The following is a 23,769-nucleotide window of genomic DNA, read 5'->3' on the forward strand; positions in this document are numbered from 1 at the left end:
TTCCAATTGCTAAAGTATTTGTCTGTGTTAACTTGCCGAGTATAAGGAGCGGCTTGTTGCTTACATTTCGTTGCTCAGAAATTTTACAAACCGGCTTTTCAGGCTTGACGGGCTTGTGTGTTAGACAGATCTTTTCTTCCTTTACGTTCGAATTTACTGTACACACCTATTTCAAAATGTTCTATAAAAAGTGAATATAATTATGATAGGGTTTTTAGAGAAGCTTGAATGCATAGATAGGACTGGTGTGCGTTCCTATGTTACGGTATATATTATTCCTTATTATACTGAACATATTTGAGGTTTTTTGCAAATCAAAGGCAATAGAACTTGTGAATGTTCCTTTGCATTACAGATTGAAAATTTATTCAGTCTCCAACATGATATTTTTTATATCCATGTATGTAAACAATGCTTGTCCCATGAACTTTCGATTTGCTCTCTTCATTTGTTTGACAAGTCAGTTTATGTTATATCAGAAAATATCTGTACAACTGTTTGGCATAGTATAAATATTATCTATAAGCTACTTTGCAATAATACCTTATCTATACTGAGAAATAATAGTATATAACATATAGTTTATTCTCTTCACTACTAACACTGACAGCTGCAGTTAATGTCTTTACGTTATAGTTATACAGCCAAAACCCGTTAATAAGCAGACCCCCTATTAAGTGGACACCCTTTATAAGGCAGACCCCCTATTAAGTGGACACCCTATTAAGTAGATGCACCTTATAAAGCCAGACCCATATTAGTTGCCCTATTTCACTATGACGTCACTTCTAGTTTATGTGGGGGATAGAATCGCTAAATCCAATTGAAAAGTCAACAAAATTTGCTCCTGGCGAAACAGTTTAATCTAAAATGGCCTGGTTTTCAGATATAATGTGTTAATATGTACTAAAAAGTATTCTGAGTGTTTGCTGGCTATCCTACTTCTCTTCATGGATTGATACACAGGGGCGGCAGATCCGGGGGACACTCGCCCCCCACGAAATTTTTTTGGGGAGCCTGGCCCCCTTACAAAATAATCTTAGGCTTTGCATTTTTGGCTGTAACGCGGAATACTCGACCAGGTCTTTGAATCATAGTGAAGTCATACGGCCGGCTGCCAGATGGACCTTTTTAAAGTAAAATAAATCAACTTCAACAGAGTTCATAAACTTTCATTCCATGTTGTAAAAAAAATTGTTGAAAAGGTTCCTTTATAAAAGAGCACTGAGCGCTTTTGTAATTTGGAAACAACTTTTAATGTATTAAAATGGGTACATTTTCCCAATCTTGCAAAAACTGTTTTGGAAACATTCTTCTGGCTTTCTCTCCTGTTTACCCTGGTGTTTACACAAGCATAATGATCATTGAAGATAGCGTTCAAAATTCACTCTAAATGGTCTCCAAACGTAGAAGAAGAAACATTGAAGGAATGCCATGCAACCATTCCTCAAGTATTATATATTACATATTATAATAGTGTGATTATATGTGGTAGCATGCCCTTTTTTACTTCACATACACACTTCATTCTATATCCAAACTACAATATTTTTGTACCAAGACCAAATACCGAAGCTGGAAAAAATGGTTATAGTTATATAGAGGGGCTTATTATCTGGATTAATCTACCAATAGATATTAGAGATAGATCAAGCTTGCAGTTGTTTAAGAACTCATTATACAGTTAAACTGTTCCAATAAATCATTAGGATAAATTAAGATTATATATGTTAAATGTATTTTTATCATAAGTTGATTTTGTTTTGGAACTTTGTATTTTTATCACCATAGTTTTAAGTATTGTATATCATATACACATGACTCTCTGGAAGAGCATGTGTTATGAAGAGATTATCGTGTCTAAATAAAGTTTTACTGATACTACTTACTAAAGTTTTACTACTATCCCAGTACTATTACTGCTACTACATGGAATATGACTGAAAGTAAAAAAAAGCATTACAAAAAAAAAGATTTCAGAGATAAATGCAAATTATTTATTTATTTTTCCTTTGGTGCCCACCAGTTTCGCTTAACCATTTGCAATTATTTTGATGATAGACCATTAATATGTGTATCCAGGGTCCCATATTTATAATCTAGCTTTCTTTTTACTTTGAAAGATCTTTACTGATTATTTTATTTGGTTTTCGATATGTTACTGTTTTTTTCTTTAGGATTGGGCATTTGATGATGGTGCTGCTCCACCTAAAAAAGTAGTAGAAGATTGGCTCAAGTTAATTAAGGGTAACTTTAAAGAAAAACCAGGCTCATGTGTAGCTGTACATTGTGTTGCTGGACTTGGTAGAGCACCAGTCTTGGTGGCTTTAGCCTTAATTGAAAGTGGCATGAAGTATGAAGACGCAGTTGAATTCATAAGAAGGTAAAGTTTTGATCAATGGTTTGGTACAATTCAGTTATCTTTTTGATTCTTTTTTGAACAATTATTTTGTATCCTCTAGCGGTGACAACAAAGTTAAGAAGCCAGTTATAGGCCTACAAATCAAAAATTGAACATTTTATCAAGGTAGTTGCCCCATTTTATTTCAGGAAAAGAAGAGGTGCAATTAATGCAAAACAGCTTGCCTATTTGGAGAGATACAAACCAACTAAGTTGCTAAAAGAAAAAGAAAGTGGTGGAAATTGTGTTATCCAGTGAATATACTATGAGATATGCCATAATAAATACCAAAAAAGTATTAAATATTGGGAAGATCAGTCAGAAATGTGCCAAGCAAATAGACTTATTTACATTCTACTGCTAGTAGCAAGTACTACTATTTTACAAACCCAATCGAGAGGCTACAATATAGTATAATGCAACAATTGTAATGAACATTAATAGTCATAGAGTGCAAACAATTAATCCGTGAAACACTGATTACTAAATAGTACAAAATAGTGCTAATTAAACAATAGAAAACAATGGAATTTGCATGAAATTGTGCTATTTAGTATTACTAAAGTTTCAAGGTTATATTGTTTGCAGTCTAGAATCATGGCAAGAATCATTACTGTGGTTTTCCATATTCTGTGAACTGCTCACTGAAATTCGGTTTTCGCTGCCTACAATCAAGAATAATCAGTCAGCACCTTTTATGTTCTTGACTGGCGAAAGTAAAGAAAAAACACAATTTCACAACAAGCCATTGAAATATCTGAGTTTGCAGAATATTAAAACTTTTATTGTCTATAATTTTTTTTGCTTAACTGAATTCTTGGAATATGACTCATGATATAATGATAACAATATCTAAAATTATGTCTACTGCTCATGTAAATATTGTTTATACACAATGTAAAATAACACTCTTAGATTGAAAAAGAAAGGTCTCAAGTTACACAAAGAAATATTTTCATCTGACTTTTTCCATTTACCAAACTAAGTTAACGTATAATTTAGTTTTAAAAAATGTCCGCACACACAAAGTAAAATAGTGGAATGGCCTTTACATTGCTTGATTATTGGAAATTATATGGAGAGGTTTTCTTTGAAAAATAATGTATGCAAATTTTCAATTAATATTGGAAGACTTGGCTATCTATAATACAGATATGAAACCAAGATTTGTTTGGTCTGTAACCATGATTCCAATTCATATTCAACAAATCTCAAAATGACAACGAAATATTAAATTTTTTTTTTAATTTGTTAGCTTATTGATAAAACAAAAAAATGGTAAATAAACTCTAGAAAATTGGGTTAGGGTTAGGATTAGCCAGAATTGGAACGTGTCTGGCCAAATTTTTGCCTCACCAGTTATTTTGACCAATAATGTTGAGCCAGAAACATGGCTAGGTATGACCAAGCTAAAACTAATTTGGCTGGTGACTGACCAATTGTTAATTTTGTCCTGCTGAGTATATTGTTATTATGAGTAATATTATCTATCATTATGTGCATATCTTTTTAGTTTTACAGTGCTTGTTCACTAGTGACATATAAGCAGTGTTCTTTGAACAACCAGTTGCCATCTTGAGTCTTGTCTTTCAATATAATGGTACAAAATTTACTTGTATGTAAGTTGCAAAGCAGCATCAATTGACATGCAGTGTCTGCTTTAATGTATTAGTAAACTAGTTAAACCAGTTCCACAAAACAAATATCTCATTTAGATGGAAAAAGTGTGTAATGTGTTTCAAATCCTCGTGTGCATTTAATAAACAAGAACACTGTATTAGTAAACTAGTTAAACCAGTTCCACAAAACAATTATCTCATTTATATGTAAAAGTGTGTAATGTGTTTCAAATCCTCGTGTGCATTTAAAAAACAAGAACACTGTTATCGTCATAATTGATATTGGTGTTACTTCTGTCCTAAAAGTACAAAAAAGAACAGTATTTTGTCTGTAATGAGGATATTTTTGTAGGTAATGGGCCAATGTTCTTGATCAACTTAATAAGTAACATTAAAATATTTTCTTACTAAATTGAATAAATGCTTCCATGTGCACATAAATAATTTTATTCGATTCTAAATGGTTTGATAATAAATAGTAAGGCAAACACAACTATATAATTTACATTTTATGCCAAGTGCATTCTGATTGTGAGTGTTGAATTTTTCCAACAACTCCACACTCTATTTTCGATTAGAAAATGGCTGTCAAGTCTGGGGAGTACTTATATCTTGCAAAGCAGAAAGACTAGGAATGCACTCGGCCCATTGCAAATTTGATTGATGGAAATTGAATTGCCAGACATCTGGAGTCAGTTAGGTCTTAGAAACAGGACACATGCTGTAAAACAAACAATTAGAGTTAAGCAATTTAAATTAATTTTCACATATAATCACATCCAGGTAAATATTATGACACTAAAACAACATGCACTCTGATTAATCAACCAGATTGATACAGTCAGTAAATTTGTACAAGCATGTAACTATTTCTTGATAGATTATTGGCATGATCAGCAAGCATGCACAGCTTCAAATGGCTGTATCTTTTGTTTAGAACCCCAGCTTACCATACATTCACAATTTGACATGTATGATATTGACCAATCTTAAATAGTTTTCTATCATTTCTACATTTCCAGTCTTGTGCTTAGTGAAGATTTTCAATAGCAATGTAGATGTATGATTTAGCATGCAGGACAGTGTTTATCCTTCCCTTAAAGGCTTGTAATAAAATGCACAAGATTTATTAGGTGATTGACATACCAATCAATTGATATTATAGCCTTAACTCGTATATAATCTTGCTTCATTTACTAAGCTGAACATGAACCGTACAATGTATTGTATCTTAAATTATTTAATATACACAATTAGAATGGAGAGGTAAAGTTATCTCTATTATATACAAGTATTAGGGTAGAGTAATCCCATTTTATTAAAGGTAATTATGGTTTTGAGTGGAAATTGCACAAGTGGGTTTTTCAAAAACCTTCAAAATAGTACAAACCTGATACCTGATATGGAGAGTGCTATTCGAGTTTTTTGAAAAACACACAAATGAAAATTAATTCCAAATTGAAAGAGAAACCATATTGCTGATTAATATACATGAAAAATTTACAATTTTTAATTTGCACTGCAGCTATTGGTTAACAGCACAGCTCAGTCAATCAGAATCAAGTAGATTTTTCAGGTATATTTCAAACCATTAAACAATAGTATTTTTAAATCCAATAGGCAATAGAGAACATGTCTTTATCATTGGCTGTTAGACAATAGTTTTAGGGGTTAAAATAAAACCGCTAAGGTAAAAGCATGCCAAGACAATGGTTGTAAAGGGGATTAACTAGAATCAATTTTTTGTATTAGCAAGCAGTGTCAGTTCAATAGCAATACTTAATGCATTCTACTTAAATTAAACTGAATTATCATTTATTATACATTCAATCAAATAAATTATTGTTTTTTATCCTGTTGTATGCTTGACTTTATTCTTAATGATATTTAAAAAAGGTTTTTAATTTCAAAATGGCTCAGGCTTACTCCCTGTGCTTTCATTATTTGAATATTGAATATATTATGCCTTCTGACCTGAAAATATGTTTAAAAAATTAAGACTGCAGCAAACCATGCGATTTTTACATGATGTTCTCTGGAGAAATATTTCTTTGAAATGTTTTCATATCTGCACAAATATGAACAAATGAATTTCAGAAAGATAAAGGAACTTTTTTCTAAAAAACATTATTATTATATACATTATATAGTATTAAACAGGCAAATTACATACGAAGGTAATAGGACTGTTCTTTTCTAAAGGACCCTAATAACAGGGATTACTAGGTTTAAAAAATCTACATTTGCCTCCCTTAGAGCGTGCGCTCAAAAACCGCTCAAAAATCTACAAGATTTTATTGAAGAACCATACACGTTTTGAGCTTCACAGGGCAAAACCCTCAAATTTTGCACGGGACTCTCTACTTTTTAATAGCTCATTCGAAAAAAACTCCTAAAAATCTAGGTTATATCAACATTTTAGAAAAAGTTTAAATCAGTAACACATGAAAAAATAGATTTTTGTAGGGATTTTTGTTCAACTTTGATATTTTTTAAGAGCACCGAAACTACAAAATATGACAAATCAATGTATCTCTTTGTCTTTTTGTTGAAAATATCCATGTATTATTGTAGAATGATTGACTAGCCTTCATTCGTGCAATCATATAGTCTGCAAATAACTATCATATGAATCTTAATTTTTTCTAATCACTTCCGGTGGCGCATTTTTTACTCCAAAAGCTCGTGCGTAGGCTTCCATTAAATGCTGATTATCTCGAAAACGAGCTCGGGACACCTATTTTTCTTTCCAGATTTGGAATCAGCATTAAATTTCAATTTGGAAAATCAAAGTTTTAAAAAAACTTGAAATCAATTTCCAAAAGTAGGCAGTCACCTTAAAGGGCAAAACAAAATAAATTGTCTCCACTGGAAAACATATTCTCTCATCATGAAAAAAATTGCATTGTTCTTGTCCACAAACATGGCAGCCATGAAAAACCTCTACTTATTGTGTAGTTCAAGAAAATATCAATACCCCCACCAATCTGTAAAGGGACATTCAGGAACTCCCAATTTTCTTCCATACACACTCTGTAATTTTGTTCTTTCTCTGACCCCCCTCCCCTCTAGAATTTTCAATATTTTCTGGAACTACACATTAGTATGAGTCCTGAATTGGTTAGGGATTATCGTAAGTTCATAATACTTATGGATTATTGTATTAGGTTATTTTAAATAAAAGAAATTAAATTAACAACTTAAATCGGGTATAGGTGAGGGAAAAAAAGAAAGAAAGAAAGAAAGAAAGGAATAAAGAAAAAAAAATCACCTGTGCCTCTTGTTACAGATGACATGAATATCACTTCTGTCAAACATGAGGGCAGTCAAACATTATTGAAATATCATTATTGACCAATCAAGTAAATCATAATATTATCTTTTATTTGTTAAAAAAGGCTGATTATAGTAATATTGGCACTATTTTATGCTCACAAGGCTCAACTTACATGTTGATCTTTATGGAGGGAGAAAAACCAGAGAACCCGGAGAAAAACCCTTGTGGTAATGAAGAGAACAACACATCAAACAAACTCAATTCACATGTGGCGTCTGCAGGGCTATAACCAGCTACCTGACACATTGAACTCACAGCAGTAAAAGATGAGGCATTAGCAATCAATACACCACCCAAGCCACTCTGTGTTAGCTTCGAAAAAGGCTCTGGTGTTTTCTTTTTCTATTCAGTCTTTTTTACTTTGTGATAGTTTTTCCAATCCTACTAATAATATACGAGAATGCAATTGGAAATGTTGACTTACATGTTGACCTAATGACCTTTGTGATATCAATCAAGCATTTGGTCAAATTAATCATTTTACATATTTTTAATATCTTTTAAAGTTGAAAAGCTTTGTTTGACAATGCCATCGTATATGCTACATAAAAAAGCTATCAGCTGCAATGGACAATTTCAAAATCTTCATAAGAACATTCTCTTTTAAACAACAATAATTTTACATTACTGGCTGACTACAAGTATAATTTCCAGTATTATTGCAATACGACCCTGCAGGAAGGAGATACTGCATACTTGTCACATAAACATGTCATCATAGCCAGGGGGAGGAAGGTGATCTGGATCAGGTCTGAAATGATCAATACATCAAAACATTTTTTGATCATATGTTATTTTAAGGTATTTCTTTACACCCAGTTGGTTTGATGGAGAATTAGCTGAGAAGTATTATTTGATAACAAAATTTACCACTAGTAAGAATAGGGGCAAGAGAGCCTATGGAATTCAGGGTAAACAAAGCTAGGTAGGGCACTTTTAATGAAGGTGTAAACTATTCCTCACTCTTCTTTTTGGCAAATTTATTTTCATTGCATCTGTTTTTTAAATTGATAAGGCACTCTGCTTGTTCAAAACTTCCCTATCTTGCATCCCTTCCACTAAACATCTAAGTAATCAATAAACTTATGTAAAAGGTCACTATTAGCATGAATTACTAACCCTGCAAATGGCCCTGATCTTCTATCTTGTCTTGAGCCTCCTGGTGGAACAGGACCAAATGGATCAAACCGTGCTCCAGGAGGTACAGAACCCCTGAACAAATTAAGTGACACAGCAGTTCTTAATAAAACATTCAAAAAATAAACCATTCAAAAATAAACCATTCAACCTCGTTCCCAAGCACTATAACTTAATATCTATATTTCTATATCTTCATTCAAAAATATAGAAAGTCTGATTGACTGACTTTTTTCTATAGAATAAACATGTATCATTCAATAATAAAAATTTGTGTTTCAAACATGGGGTAATCCACAACCGGCAGAACAAAGCCTGGGAGTGGATGAACAAACAATGAATGGTGAGATAAAACAAAGAACGCAGCTGACATGTAGAACAATACACATTGTTCACCATGCTTTCTTTGTGTTTGTTATTTTGTCCAATCCCAAGCTTCATTCTACCAATGGACACTGACCCCAAACATGAAACACCTGGCAAAACTTTTAAGTTGCTTTGATGCATACAGTATTGAATAATGCATTACAGTGCTGACACTTGAACCAGGAACACTTCAAGGTTTTTTAAACATTTTTGCATAACATTCCAATCAAAGCTCTCTGTAGAAACAAAGGAATCAAACAATTCTTTAGGCACCATCTACTGACTGGAGTTTATAAAAGTGTTTATCTGTCTTTGTTGCTTAAATCCTGAAACTTGTCTCAACTTTACAAAATAAGGTACGCTAGTAAGCAAGTAGCATTGAGGATGGGGAACAGAAAATATGTGAGCTGTTTTTTAAACTATTTTTCATGTGTGCAAGCCATCCTCCTTCTTTTCTAAAACATAAAAAAATGCAAATAAACACAAGCACTTTGGAGAAAGAATGACAATGTCAAGTATGATGGCACACCCACATGGAAAACAGTTTTTAAAACATGCTTGTATCCTTGTTTTGGCATCCACATCCTTAATGCTTGTCAATACTTAAGGTCCATTATAATACCTTGGTAATTGTCCAGGTGGTGTGGCTGATGAACCTGGTAAAGTTGGCAAGTCACCAGATCTGAAAGGATCCATTATCATACCACCACCACTGCAAAGTCATTCACAGTCATTCAGAATAATGATCATCATCAAATCAAATTTTAGCATATTTATCAAAAAGGATTTAAATATATTTTTTACCCTGGATGGCCTGGGAATCTATCCCCATCTCCATATGTAGGGAAAGTTCCTTCTGGTGGTGACCTATTTAATAAGATAGATAAGAATGATGTGCCTTATAATTAGTTTCCTAAAAAAGGAACATTGAATCAAAAGAAAACATTTTCATGATGGTCTTACCATTCATCTCTAAAATCAGGAGGCTGTCTAGGATGAAGATGTGGGGGATCATCCTGTAACACACTTCTAGGCTGTTCTCTAGCATAAAAAGTTGATCAGATTCTCAACATATGTAATTAAACAATCAACAAAACATATTCCCATTTGCCCTAATATTGATGGACAAATGTGATGCCAGTTAAGATGCCAATGCTACAGTATTTCTCAAACCTTTGAATAAAATAAAGTGATTTATTTGATCTTACTTTGTATGCCTCGTAATGGCTCACAGTTCTCTAAAATGTGGAAGTGATCATTTTAATGTTAATGTCATGAAACAACATCATGGCCTTCTAATTTTATGAAATATTATATTGAATACCTTCAAGGAATCCTATAATACTTAGCACATCATCATACCATAACTACAGTACCAACTTTGTTTATAGTGGTAAAACTTGACATTGCATTATCAATGATAACTAATAACGAGGCCCTCTTAACTTTTCTAGTTGCTAAGAGTTTTGGCCACCAATAAAGTGGTCATCTGATTGAGTGACAGTGAAAGTCTTACCCTTTGCAGATGTAATCATTTATAAAGGTTGCTGCCTTAAATAACTTAATAAGACCCTAAGTGATAGTTTGGCTGGGACTTGAACTGCAACCTCCCACTCTTATCAATTTGAGTATTTGTAGCATTTTTGAAGATATAAATAGTACCTTTGTTCTTTTTTAATTCTTTGGTTCTCCTCCTTTGGTCTATGTGATGTAGTCCTACCACTAGCAAACTTATCCACTATTTCCTTATTAAGTTTTGCCCTCAGCTGCTGTAGGTGCTTATATGCTCTGGAATGGAGAATGAAATTGTTTTCTTAGTTTCTCTCTTAAAAAAATGAAATTGAAGAATAAAAATTCTTTTAATATTTTTTATGGTCTTTAATAGCTTAGAATGACTTTTAAATGTTTCACCTTTTGTTCTGCAATCTGAGATTGAAATTATGGATTACTTTGTTTGAAGACCCTTTGTATTTATGTTCCCCAATTCTCCATTTTATATAAAGGTTCAAACGCTAGGACGAGGTTTTGCATTAGAATTCAAGGCAGAGGGCCGCAGGCCAGAGGTCTTGAATTCTAATGCAAAACCGAGCCAGTGCGTTTGAACTAGTTTAAAATATCAACTAAGCCCTAAATTCCATTGTTTCGATGCAAAACACGAAATACTAAATTATAATGAATTCAGAGAGGTAGATTACTGTTGCTTTGTCCTTTTGGAAATAGAGCACAATATATCCGCGTTTGCACTCTATTGTTCCGATAGAAATAAAAATAGCATTGTTTTCATACCTTGCATCCTCTCGGGCAAGTATAAGGAAAAGTAATTAAAAACCTATCCCGGGTTTATAATTCAGCCCCGCTCTCCCCTGTTGATATCAATTCCGCCGCCGGCTTTAAGAATCTGGGTTTTCCGCCAAATTTAAGAGCCTACATAAAACAATGGATTTAGGGTGTGGTTGATTTTTAAAGCTCTGTTCAGTGACCATCAATAATGGTTTCAAGTTGAGGCTGGAGTTTCCAAGCATAACGAAACTCCTTTGGACGTCACTCCTATGCCTTTTATCATGCACGGCTACTCTAACCTCAGCTTGGATCCTATTATTTGTGGTCACTGAACTGAACTGTAATATGGAGTATTCTATTCTTATTGGCTCAAGCAAGTGCATGCATGCACATCCAGTAGTATTTATTATTGATAACAACACAATATATTAAATCTAGACCAACTATCAAATATCTATTATAAAAATCATTATGACATTATCACAAAAAGCTAATGCAGTTAGTTTTCTGGTAGAGACCTGTTGAACATCAGCTGTGGATTTTGATCAAGTTTATTGTACTCCATTTCATTTGATGTAAAGTCATCGACATTCAATGTAGTATCTTGAACTTTTGACTCATCTTCTTCCTAAAAATAAAATTTTAAAAATAGAAAACATGATCTCCCTCTTTATAACTGTAAAAAGCTTGCATCCTTAATTAAGAAGGAAATATATTGACTTTGATATTTGACAGTGCTTAGCAATATCATGCACAGAATATTTTTACAAGTAGATAGATTTTGGTAGATGTCAATCAAAGTTTTTCCATAACATTAGTTAGGCACTACTACCCTTAAAAAATTAAACATTTTCTGCCAATGTCAATGAACATTGTTGATTCAATTCAACCAAAACCCTATTTTGTGGCATCAAATTGCTGATTTTGTACATATGACTGGAAAGCAATGTCAAAGAAGCCTCCAATAACTAACCCTCAGAAACTCTCAATCTAATTCAATTCAATCTAAAACATTTAATAAATATACACTAAATAGGCACAAAAAAGGCAAAAGTGACTTAACTGTCCTCACTATATCACATATCACATGTTATGTAAAACACTCAACAGAAAATTGGAGAACCCAGAGAAAAACCCTTGTGGTATTAGGGAACAAAAAGCCCACCAAACAAACTCAACTCACATATGATCCAGCCTTGGCCGGTTATTTAACCCAAACCACAGCTATGAGAGGCACTACACTACACCACTCATGCCTCTCAATGGGTGGAGTAGTGGTTTTCCCATAATGCCTTTTGGTCTCAGCTTCTATGTTCTACATTTTGAACTTGACAATGATTTTGTAATTAAGTATATACAGTAATGTATGACATTAATAATAATTCACAAGGAAATAAAATATCTTGAACAATTTTTTACTAAACATTTTTGATCAGCTACCCTCATAATTTGCATCTAGGTGAGAACACCAGACATCAAAACATCTTCTATACTATAGCTCCTGGAATTTTTACGTTTGTTGGCTAAAACGTTAGTCGATTGCCTTTTACGTCGATTTAAACATATTTTAATGTCTGGCGTTCGTGCCTGGATACATAAGGCGCTACTCTTTTGTATGAATATGATTTTATCATTCGATAATCTTACCATGACATAGATTGCAATCATGTTTCCCAGTCTCAAAGCTTTGAAAATATAAAAGGGTCCTGAATTTCCTTGTCGATACTGTAAAGCGTAAATATCATCGAGAGAATTCCATTCAGGAGGAAGGGTCTCGCCATAGTCAAACTCATCTTCGGTATTTCTCTACAAAACAATTTAAAAGGGTTCAAACGATAATGATAATCTTGTAAGGTACATTTAATAAGTAAAACCGAAAGCGACTATGAATCACCTCTTCTCCACAGCCAATACACCTGTAGCCTCTTTCTACCAAGCAAGCATGAGTAGCTAAGATGAGAGCATCATATTTGTCTCTTAATTTTGATAAACGCAGTAAATTTTTTATTTTTCCTTCCGCCATCTTGAAACCCTGCGAGCCCGCAAGCCCTCTGGACTACCATTCACATACCGGTCATCAAATGACGCGCGCGCGTCAACCCAGAAAAGCGCGGGAAAAAGGATTTCAATAATCTTATTTTCTGGTTTTGGAATTCGTCTCTCTCGCCATATTTCAAAAAAAGTTATCATTACAAAATATATCAAGAAGAAATCTATAAAAATGTCCGAGAAAGAAGAATTGTCTCCATTAAATGAAGATGGAAGTCTTGAAATTTCAACGAAGCCACACACATTGATGGACGATAAAACAACAGCTGAATCAAATTACCATATAAAGTTTACTAACGATAATAAGGTACGGTCATTGCACGGTTAAAAAAGAGCTACATTTATATTATAAATTGCTTAGTGACTTACACCTCGCATGGCAAAAAAACGCTTACAGCTGTGCATGTCTGCAAAGCGGCGGCCGGGTTTTCGCATACAAATTTCATGGTGTCAGGTTTATAATTAGTTGATCGACAAGACTGTTTCAAAAGAAAATGAAAAAGAAGAAAGAAGGAAACTACAAAACCGTATGAAAAAGTTTGTAACTGTACCAGAGAGGGGGAAAAGCGCATTAGTGTTACTGTAAATAGTGCATTTCGGCCGCGAAACTAGTTTCCCGTTACAAGTTTCGTACGCTGAGAACCCTTATAGTTTGATTCATTGAATATTTCTTATGTAACGTTCGAACAAAACCAGGGATACCCTGTTTGGCAAACAAGAGATTATGAACTACTTATTTCATTTTCTCTTCTGGCAAAAGTTTTTTTTATTTTTCCCCTTTAAAGAAAACGGAAAGGGGGGAAATAAGGACATCTCTGCTAAGCAGGGTTAGCCAGCAACGGCGGCTCAATTATTAAAGTGGGGAGGGGGAGGGGAGGGAGAATGGGAGGGCGGGGCTAAGGTGCACTTTTCAAATATGTGGTGAGGGAAAAATCTATTTTTTCTTTATTATAGTACACTCAACAAAATTACTCGACTCTGATTGGTCGAGAGGAGTACAATTATAGCGTTAATTGTACTCCGTAGGAGTACCGAATTAAGTCGCTATGGCAACACGGCCAAAACAATGTCAAAACAATTATTTTCTATCATTTTGTACTTTGAAAAAATATAAATAAAATTTTAAACATTTAAAGCCGTAAGATCTAATAAAAACTAATCTTTTTTATGCATTTCAGTTGCGCGATGGACTGAAAATCGGCCGCCAAACAGACAAAGATGAATGGCGTCGCTTCGCATTTTTAACTGAAATTTTGTTGAGTGAACTATAAACAAAAAATCGCACGATCTTCTCGTACAATTTGGAATTAACAGACACTCGTAATGTTTTGAAAGTTCTTGTAATTGCACTCGCCTTAAAATTGTACTCGAGATCGTGCGATTTCCTATACTAACGGAATTCAAACGGCTAACCTGAAAATCAAGGTGCCATTCTCGTAAAAAGTGGGATAGTAGGTTAAACCTCCCCTCCCCCGCGCGCCCCAGCTACCCCGGAAAGCAGACGATCAAGCCATGATATAGGTTTCAATTTTCTTGATTCTTTGAGTGGCTTCGTTTAGGAACAGACAAGTTATTTATTTATTTAGGACTCAGTAGATGCCGAAGGCGGTGATAGAACATCTTCATGTAATAATCAAACCAGTCAACCACTTACTTTTGTGGAAGTATTAGAAGAGGAGACGCATCCCAAAGGATCGTTAAATGAATCAAATTCTGCTCTTGATGCTATTGCAAGACAATTTAGAAACGGCTTCTTCGAGGTAATCGGCGAAGTTTATTTATCTTGAAGCATTTTGTTTTTCTCATTACTAACATTAAATTTGAGAACGAATTTGAATGAGCGAAGTCTTCCTCCAAGGCTTGAAAAGACACATTGACTATAGGGCGGATCGAGGATATTCTAAACAGGAGTGGCATGCATATAGTCATTAGTCTGAAAGAGTTTAGCCATTTTCTTGCTGAAGCTAGAAGATTTGACGCCCAAAGTAAAAATAGAATGATTGATTGTTTGATGTTAGCAAATGTATATTATAGATTTTACTCTTGAAAATCACCATCAGATGACAACACAGAGCCTTTTTCTCATGGAATATACTAATTCATTACTATCATAATCATCATCATTATTAATATATATTATTATTAATTTTATATTGACTGATTGATTACAGCTAGTTGAAGAACTCAAGTTAAGACGGGTACGTTTTAAACCGGGTAGGGGTTTTGGGTAGGGTTGTGCCGCCAGGACCTCAAAACCCTGACCCTATCCCAGACCTAAAATTTTGATTTTACATACCCTACCCTAGGCTAAAACTAAGAATCGTACACCCTATCCCAGACTAAAAGACGGAAAATACGGTTTTACAATCGATTGCAATCAATATTTACTAACATTTTTATCGTTTTTGTGTCTGCAGGAAGCGTAGCCTATTAGCCAGACAAAAACGACCAAATCGTTAACCCTATCCCAGACTAAAATGACACCCTATCCCAGACAAAATGTCAAAAAATGATATCCTACCCCAGACCCAAAAGCCGAAAAACCATACCCTATAGGGCGGCACATACCCGTATAGCAAATATAGGGGAGTAAAGCCCCCCTTCAGCAGAAACAAAAAACAAAAAAAAACTGAAGAATTAGATGCTTTTTTTTATTGTTTTCCGTTGTGTTGACGGAAGAAACTCAATTAGCCCCAACCCCCCTCTAAAATTTTGGCTGAATCCGCCCTTGGGTTGGGTAGCACTATCCGATGGATAAATTTTTTTAGAAAACTCATTAATAATTCATGAAGAAAACACAATAGAAATCATGACCATGAAGGTGATTTTATATCTGATAAAGATTCGTCTTCATTTGCATAAACTTTAACTTGGATTTTCTCTATCAAACTTGGTTCATTTCGTAAAAAAATCGGTACACAATGAGAACAAACATTATAAGTTTTCTAAGCCGTTCAATAATCTCGCAGATCGTGTTTTATCGGGTCTAAAACCACTCGGCTGCGCCTCGTGTTTTATACCCGATAAAACACTCCTACTCGTTTATTAAACATTACATATACAGTGAATATATCGATACTTTTATCCGAAAAAATAATCCACTGCAAAAGATTTATTTATTGGATAGTGCTATCCACCCTTCCCACAACTGGGCACTGAAAATATTTTTTACATTTTTTTTCCCGGCCAAAGTTGCAGGAAACCTTACTTTTTGTTATTGTTTTGCCGTTATTACATTTAGCAATAATAATTAATCAATGTTTAATTCCTCGTAGACCCTTGATAATGAAAATGAAAAGCAGATTCAAACTCTATTCAGTGAAAAAAGCCAAATACATCAAAAATGGGTAAGTCTTGCAATGTTTTCCATTTTGTTCAGTTCTTTTTTTTAAGAGAACGACAAGCCTTTTCTAAGAACGTATATCAGCTTTCTTATCCCTCGAAACATGATGGTAGCTGGCCAACACCATAACCCTCGGTGATTAAGATGCGATAAAATATTGATCAATATGGTGACAATAAGTATTGTGTGCTTTGCATTCTACGAACTTAGGAAGAAGAAGTTTCCAAAAGCAATGTACAAAAGAATGTATACGAGAAAGAAATGAAGGGCATCACTAAACAGGTGAGTGAATGAGTGTATACAGGGAAAGTTACAACACTCCATACCCCCATGCAAAAATGCCATTATTTTCCTTTTCTTATGTGAGAACTTCATAAAAACACCTTTTCCTTTTTTTACATAGTTTGAAGAAAGATTACATCAACATGAAATAGACAAGGTACATTATATTTTAAATGCAAAAATGTTACTGTAAAAAAAATGATCATGTTATTTATTGCTTGAATGTTTTGTACGATTGCATTGAAGGCTAAAGATGATCTTGCTGTGCAGTGCAATATGAAGGAGATGAATCACCTTAAAGATGAAATAAGAGCTCTTCATGTAAGTACTTTTATGATTATCAAAAACAACTTTCTTTACTAGACCCTTGACTAGACTTTTGTTATTCCTAATCTTATGGCTGTCTTTCTCCCTTTAGCTTGCTAAATATAGTATCGAGAAAAGGGCAAGTGAATTGGTAAGTTGAACTTAGACCATAAGAGTACCTTTTTAAAAGAGTTTACAATGACTAGTTCGATTCCATTAAGATTGAATTAAATTATCGTTTCTTTCTAAAATCTATACAAGTCTATACTTTAAATAGATACATATTAATATTTAGCATGCTATATTTATTATTGTCTTTTTAATTTTAACAAATTCTTTTTAACATTGTAAAGCGCTTAGGACAGAAATGTATAGGCGCTATATATGCTATATATTATTATATTATACCTATTCATTAAAGAAAAATGGGCACAGCTTATTTGATTGTACATAGTCATCAGTTACTGTACATGCATAATTATTTTTTCCCCTGGTATAACTTGAGGACCGAGAACAGCAAATTCAAGCGACAGCTCAAGAACATCACGTCAAACAATTGACAGAGATGGAAAAGAAATATCATGAAGCAATATCACAAACACACGAGGCCTTTGATTTGGTAAACAAAGTAGAAATAAACGGTAAGTAACGACGAAACGACCATTAAGGTGGCTCGACCCCCTCACGCTTGACCGCTACCTTCCACTTTTGGAACGCTAGTGCATAAACGTCTTTTATCCGATTGCAAGTCTTTTTTGCACATAAGTCACATAAAGATTGAATTAATGTTTGATGCAGTTTTTAGTGAGATCGGACGTCATAACACGTGATTAGGATGACATATTTGATTTCGTTTAGAAAATAAATTTAGCCTTGCAGAGCGTTCAACACTAAAATGCTTCGTACCACATAATTATATACTAGATGCCTCCATTTGTGGGGATTGACCATGCACGGTCTCATCTCGCTTGGCTGCTTTCCGATTTACTCCCGAAGTATGGTTCTTTATTTAAACTCAAAAGTCTTGCTCGCTTCTTTCTTGTAGTTTTAATTTGAGGCATGTTCGCCGATTCTATTCACTCAGACTGACAAAGTACATCATGACAAACGTCCCACGTTTGAATAAAAAAAACAACTGTTTGTTACCAAACTTCGGGGGTAAATCGGAAAGCAGCCAAGCGAGATGAGACCGTGCATGGTGCTAAAGAATTTGATGTTATGATCATTAGCAAACAATAGAATTCCCAGAGCATCAAATCGTTGGGAAACGATCAATGTTTTCTGTATTTCTCGTTCGCTTTAGATCGCTTTAAATGAGTTCAATAGTCTTGCAATTTTGTGTAATATTAGTTTAAGTTGAAATTTGTATCCTGACGTAATTTTGAGAGAAATGATCAGCGAATTTTAGAATAACGGAAGATCTAGTAAGATTGACTAGAAAACTGCGATGAAAAGTGCGCATCAAATGTTTACCCCGTCTTCTGCACTATACGTTTTCACAAAATCGCATAAGTCGATTACCTTCAAAATGTTCCTTTTAAAACTAGATACAGAGTAAAACTAAATGAGCAATAACTTTTGTGAATATATAGCTCTGAAATATTAATTTCGGCCGTATGAAATCCATTGTTTAGTTTTGAAGTAGATTATGCACTATATTTAAATAATCTCAAATATCTCATTATTAGCTAGATAGATTTTTTCAAAAATCCCCACAAATGGAGGCATCTAGTATATAATTATGTGTTACGAAGCATTTTAGTGTTGAACGCTCTGCAAGGCTAAATTTATTTTCTAAACGAAAACAAATATTTCATCATAATCACGTGTTATGACGTCCGATCTCACTAAAAACTGCATCAAATATTAATTCAATCTTTATGTGACTTATGTGCAAAAAAGATTTGCAATCGGATAAAAGACGTTTATGCACTAGCGTTCCAAAAGTGGAAGGTAGCGGTCAAGCGTGAGGGGGTCGAGCCACCTTAAACAAGCAAGATATTCATTAATGCCACTTCTGAAATTGGCGTCCGCTTAAATGGATTTTATCTGTTGTGTCAGTCAGTTTTGTTTGTTTGTTTGTTTGTTTTTTTTGTTCTTTTTTTGGCCAGTTGGAGCAGCTGTTCGGTTGCACAAAAAACTTTGTTACTATAATGAGCATCAAAACTGTCAACTGAATTCATACAAACAAGGGCTGGAGTGTAAGCAACATGAGCTGGCTAGTTTAAAGATATTAGTCGAAAATCTAAAAGCATCACTAAGAACTGCTGAAGACAATGGGCGTAACAGTGAGCAAAATGAAATGGAATTAAAAATGGTAAGTTTTGCTACCGGCTTCGTGTTAGTGGACAGACAATGTACATTTTATCGGATCGAAACATATGCACCGTAATAATCCTGGTCTGGAATAATAAACTTTTTTGTTCACCATTATCAAGCAAGCAGAAGTCTGCCGTCACCTTCAAAGTCAACTTAACGAAGCTCGAAAAGAGAATAAGGTAACTTCATATATATAAAAGAGTTGGCTCTGCACAATCTTCGTTTCCGGCGTTTTTTTCCGGACCTATCCAATCCGATTTTATCTACTCCGTTTATCTGCATTAATTTTTTTCCTTTGGTTTCACAGAATTTAATAGATTCATTGAAGGAAGCACAAAATTTGGTCGACAGACATGTGGGCATAGCTAACAAACACTGCGAGTTAGAATCATTAGCCCAGTTCGAGTTAGATGAAGCAAATTCCGAGTGTGAAAACTTAAAAAAGGAAATGGTGGAACTGAGGAAGTCCAATGAAACAATGCAACTCGAGACTGCGGAAAAATTCAGGGCATGGAACAAAGAGGTGTGTGAATTCGACTGAATGCGTTGGTTGGTATTTCTTAGGAAATATCTCCGGGCTATCAGTAATTTAGCTCTAGCCATGTCACATTCCAAAAAATGTATTTTCTTTCGAGTAGAAAGAAGAAAAAGACAAAGAACTTGTTGACATTAAATCACGTTATGAAGCACTGACACATGCGCATAACACGCTAGAAGATAACAACTGCAAACTTGGCCAACACACAGAGGAAATAAAAAAAGAAATGGAGAAATTGATATGCAGTGAAAAAGAGAAGTCTCAAGCATTGGCAGATTCATCATTACAGAGAGAAAATATGGAAGAAGACTATCAAAACCAGGTATACGCTGGACTGATATTTTTTTCTATTATTTAGCTAAGTGACTAGCTATATATGCTTCGAGGGTTTTATCCGGATTCTCCAGTTTCCTCCATACGTAAAAATCAACATGTGAGATAGGAGTTGTGTGCATAGAACATTTAGGAATGTATTGGTAGGGTGTGTGAGTGAAAAGTGTCCCCAATTAGTGCGAAAGTGCTAGAACAATAGACACTTGTATCATTAATTAATAAGTTTATTACCTTTTGTTTAGAACAAATTTTTACGACATTGGGAAAGCTTTTTTGCTCAGTCGTGCTCATATGTTTCTTTATTTAGTTTGTCGAGATCGGAGAAAATTCGAAGAGTATTTAATTTTGTGCAAGTCTACCCTGCAAGAAGGCTAGTGCGTTGTGCGGACTCCTATTTCAGCGAACTAGCTAAGGCGGTTTCTCCTTATAACTCTATATAACTCTACTTTAAATTACGGATTTGTTCTACTACTATCAGTAGAGCAACCGGCTGGGTATCAGGTTTATCAAATAAGCAAAACATACATTAACGAGCAAGAGTAGCTCTAATTATTTTGTTTTATTTTTACATTTGAAAGATACTTGAGCTGCAAAAACAGATAGCAAAGACCAGACTCCAGGTTTTGGAAGAATCAAATTCCGCCAAATATTGGAAAGAAAAGTTTGCAGCTACAGAACGAAAGGCAGAGGATTTACAAGCTAATTTGACCGAAATAACGAACAAAATTAAACACAATGAAACTAATCGAAATTCTCAAGTAACACAAACTGATGAGTACTCACACGTAAGTAATACCTTTATATAGTAGATCTTCCTCATACTTCGTCAATCGATGATAAAGCACATCGGCATTTCTGCATTTCTCCAGGCATCATGTCAGATTTGTTACTAGCGATGTTATACGGAATTATAGCTCTAGAAAAAATCAGCCACTTCTTTGGTTTGCGTTGTAACATGCCTTTTTGCTTTTACCATCCACAGGTGCAGCAAAAAGAGGAAAATACGGATAATATCGAAAGTTAGTGTTCTTCTGATATCTGCATTTTCATTTTTCTTTTTGAAGGACTGATTTCTTTAATTGTGAAAAAAATTCCTCGCCCAAATGCTTGCATGCCCCAGAAGTCTATAGTAACATGGCACACAACTAAAAATCATTAGTGTGTTTAGTAATATATTCAGCGGTGCTACGTAATAAAAATTATGAATTTGTGTTTCCTTCTCCAACATGCAGCAAAGTAGCTGACTCAGCGAACCGTTTCAAAATTGGTCTTGTACTTTATATTATTTGTTTGCTTAAGGTGCCAGAAATAAAGACGAACTTAAAGCAGAGCTCTTAAAAGGAGACATTTCCCCAGGCGTAACGGCAAATACTGTTGATGGTATAGAGAACGTGAATTTGCCAACACCCTCTGCAGAATCTATTGTCAATAGAAGTAATAACGCTGATACTACTGGAGCTTTTGATGACACAAGGAGTGTAAATCTGGTGGGGGAAGCTGAAGGAATGATCAGCAGCGGTAGTTATTCTGTTCTAGCTAACGACAGTATCACTGCTGTTGCCGATAACGGTAAGTGGATTTGCAGTGGATTCCACAGAGCGGATCTTCCTCCACTAAATTGCAATTGGAATTTAGAAATTAATTTTCTCGGAGGGAAAAAAGCCGGAGAACCCGGAAAACCCTCGAAGCATTGGAGAGAAAACCAACAACTCAACTCACATACAACACCGCGAGCTCACTGCTACGCCACCAATGCTTCCCTAAGGAATCAATAGACCTTTTCACCGATCCGACGATCATCTTGAACTTACATTATATGGGATGCCAAGGGGCAACTATTGGGAAAAAATTTAGGGTGTCTTTTTATATCACTTTACGCTTTCCAATGAGAAGCACATATAAAAGCAATAGAACTTGATGGTAATTGGAAAAACATACGAAACACCAAAGGTTCCAATTATTTGAAAACCGGCGTAACCACGCCACTCTATGCTTTATAAATTATCCCTAGGCATCCCATAATTCAAGATGATCGGCGTATCAGTAAAAAGGTCCAATATGGAATCTAGAGAAGAAGTACTACAGGAAGTAGGACACACTAAATGTTCACAATAATACGATTAAGTTCGTTGAATCAACAGAAAACACAGAACATATTACCAAAAGTACTAAAATTGGCGTTTCCACCGAAGATGTCAGCTGTGAAATGGAAAAGACTAAACAACCGTTCCTAACAACTTCTTCCTCATCCGAGTCCTTTGTGAGGGATAACAAAGAGCAAATGTCGGTGGAAACAAGAAAGGTAATTATTTGTATAAGAAAGTTAGGTGGGCAAGACCCAGGTGTATGAAAGATGCGACTGCATCGGCAATACTGTACATTTGGTAAAATGATCTAAAATGGCAGTCAGGATTTTCGGCCGCTAAAGATCCTTCCTTCAGTTTTTAAGTCAGAAATAGTAGTATATAAATTAAGGATAATTCGTATCTTTATTTTTGCTTCAGGATATCATTGACAAGTGCTCCATGACATTTCAAGCCAGTTCAGCTTCTTCATTGTTGCCTCTTCTCAGTCAAACCCCAGCAGGGGAAGAAGGAAAAGGAAAATTTAAACAAACCAGCCAAACTACAACCTCATTGGTAGTCAATACCTATACTTTAAAAAGTTGTCTCCGTGATAAATCTCTCAACGAAGGAATCAGTCCTCTTGTTTACAAGAAGTTACGGTTCAACTTACCAACAAGCGAATCATTGGCTAATGTCTTGCTGAGTTTAGACAAAGACGAACTAGAAAGCGACAAAAACGAATCACTTTTACTAGAGAGGAACTTGAAACCAAAGATGGGGTTCCCAGGAGTACCAAATTCGACGAGTATTCATCAAACTGTGGACCAGATGCGGGAGGACCCCAATAAAGAGGAACAAAAGTCTTGTTTTGGAGAAATAGAAGCGCTTACGGAACCAAAACTAACCTATATGATGCCATCAAGCAACGACAGAGGAGCTAGCCTTTCTAAATCATGTGACGAACATATCAAGGACAAGAGTGATGTAAATAGTGGAAATAATAAATGCAATACAAATGGTAACAGTGATGTTCAAGAGCTCTTTTCTGATGATGAGGATGAAGGACAAACTGTAATGAAATGTCATGAAGTGGGCCAACAAATCAAACAAATTCAACAGTTTCTCAATAACGAAAGACTAACAACAAATAGAAAAAGAAAGTTTCCGGGTATTTACATTGATAACGAGAACTTATCCTAACTTTATCAACGAACATGAATGTGGTATACATAATTTATATTTTTTTACTTCTCTGCAGGTAATATCGTTTTAAAATTTGAATCATGTTTCAAGATTTAAAAGGATTCAAAATGCATGTCCATATATATCCTGCATTTCAATATATGTTCGACAGCTCTATTTATTTACAAATAAAATTATTTGGAGTTGAAGC

At 34.6% G+C, this 23,769-nt stretch overlaps 2 protein-coding genes across 2 annotated transcripts; one reads left to right on the forward strand and one right to left on the reverse strand.

Annotated features, from left to right (window-relative positions):
• Window positions 1-202: 202 nt before the first annotated feature.
• Window positions 203-3,172, forward strand: LOC148911538 (protein tyrosine phosphatase type IVA 2-like). Its single transcript, XM_089029141.1, has 3 exons — window positions 203-265; window positions 2,178-2,383; window positions 2,551-3,172. The coding sequence occupies exons 1-3, from the start codon at window positions 203-205 to the stop codon at window positions 2,657-2,659; spliced, it is 378 nt and encodes a 125-aa protein (XP_088885267.1). The 3' UTR covers window positions 2,660-3,172.
• A 4,211-nt stretch (window positions 3,173-7,383) lies between these two features.
• Window positions 7,384-13,177, reverse strand: LOC116297691 (proteasome inhibitor PI31 subunit). The gene is made up of 9 exons (XM_031705970.1): window positions 13,035-13,177; window positions 12,788-12,946; window positions 11,659-11,768; window positions 10,523-10,648; window positions 9,824-9,901; window positions 9,665-9,727; window positions 9,483-9,572; window positions 8,477-8,569; window positions 7,384-8,108 (listed from the first exon to the last, which is right to left on the reverse strand). Exons 1-9 carry the CDS (start codon window positions 13,161-13,163, stop codon window positions 8,057-8,059), a joined length of 900 nt encoding a protein of 299 aa, XP_031561830.1. The 5' UTR covers window positions 13,164-13,177; the 3' UTR covers window positions 7,384-8,056.
• Between the last annotated feature and the right edge of the window lie 10,592 nt (window positions 13,178-23,769).

This window comes from Actinia tenebrosa, unplaced genomic scaffold (assembly GCF_029948245.1).
Source record: "Actinia tenebrosa isolate PJP-AT-01 unplaced genomic scaffold, QUT_ActTen_1.0 PGA_scaffold13__45_contigs__length_12533684, whole genome shotgun sequence".
In the NCBI taxonomy this organism is placed as follows: domain Eukaryota; kingdom Metazoa; phylum Cnidaria; class Anthozoa; order Actiniaria; family Actiniidae; genus Actinia; species Actinia tenebrosa.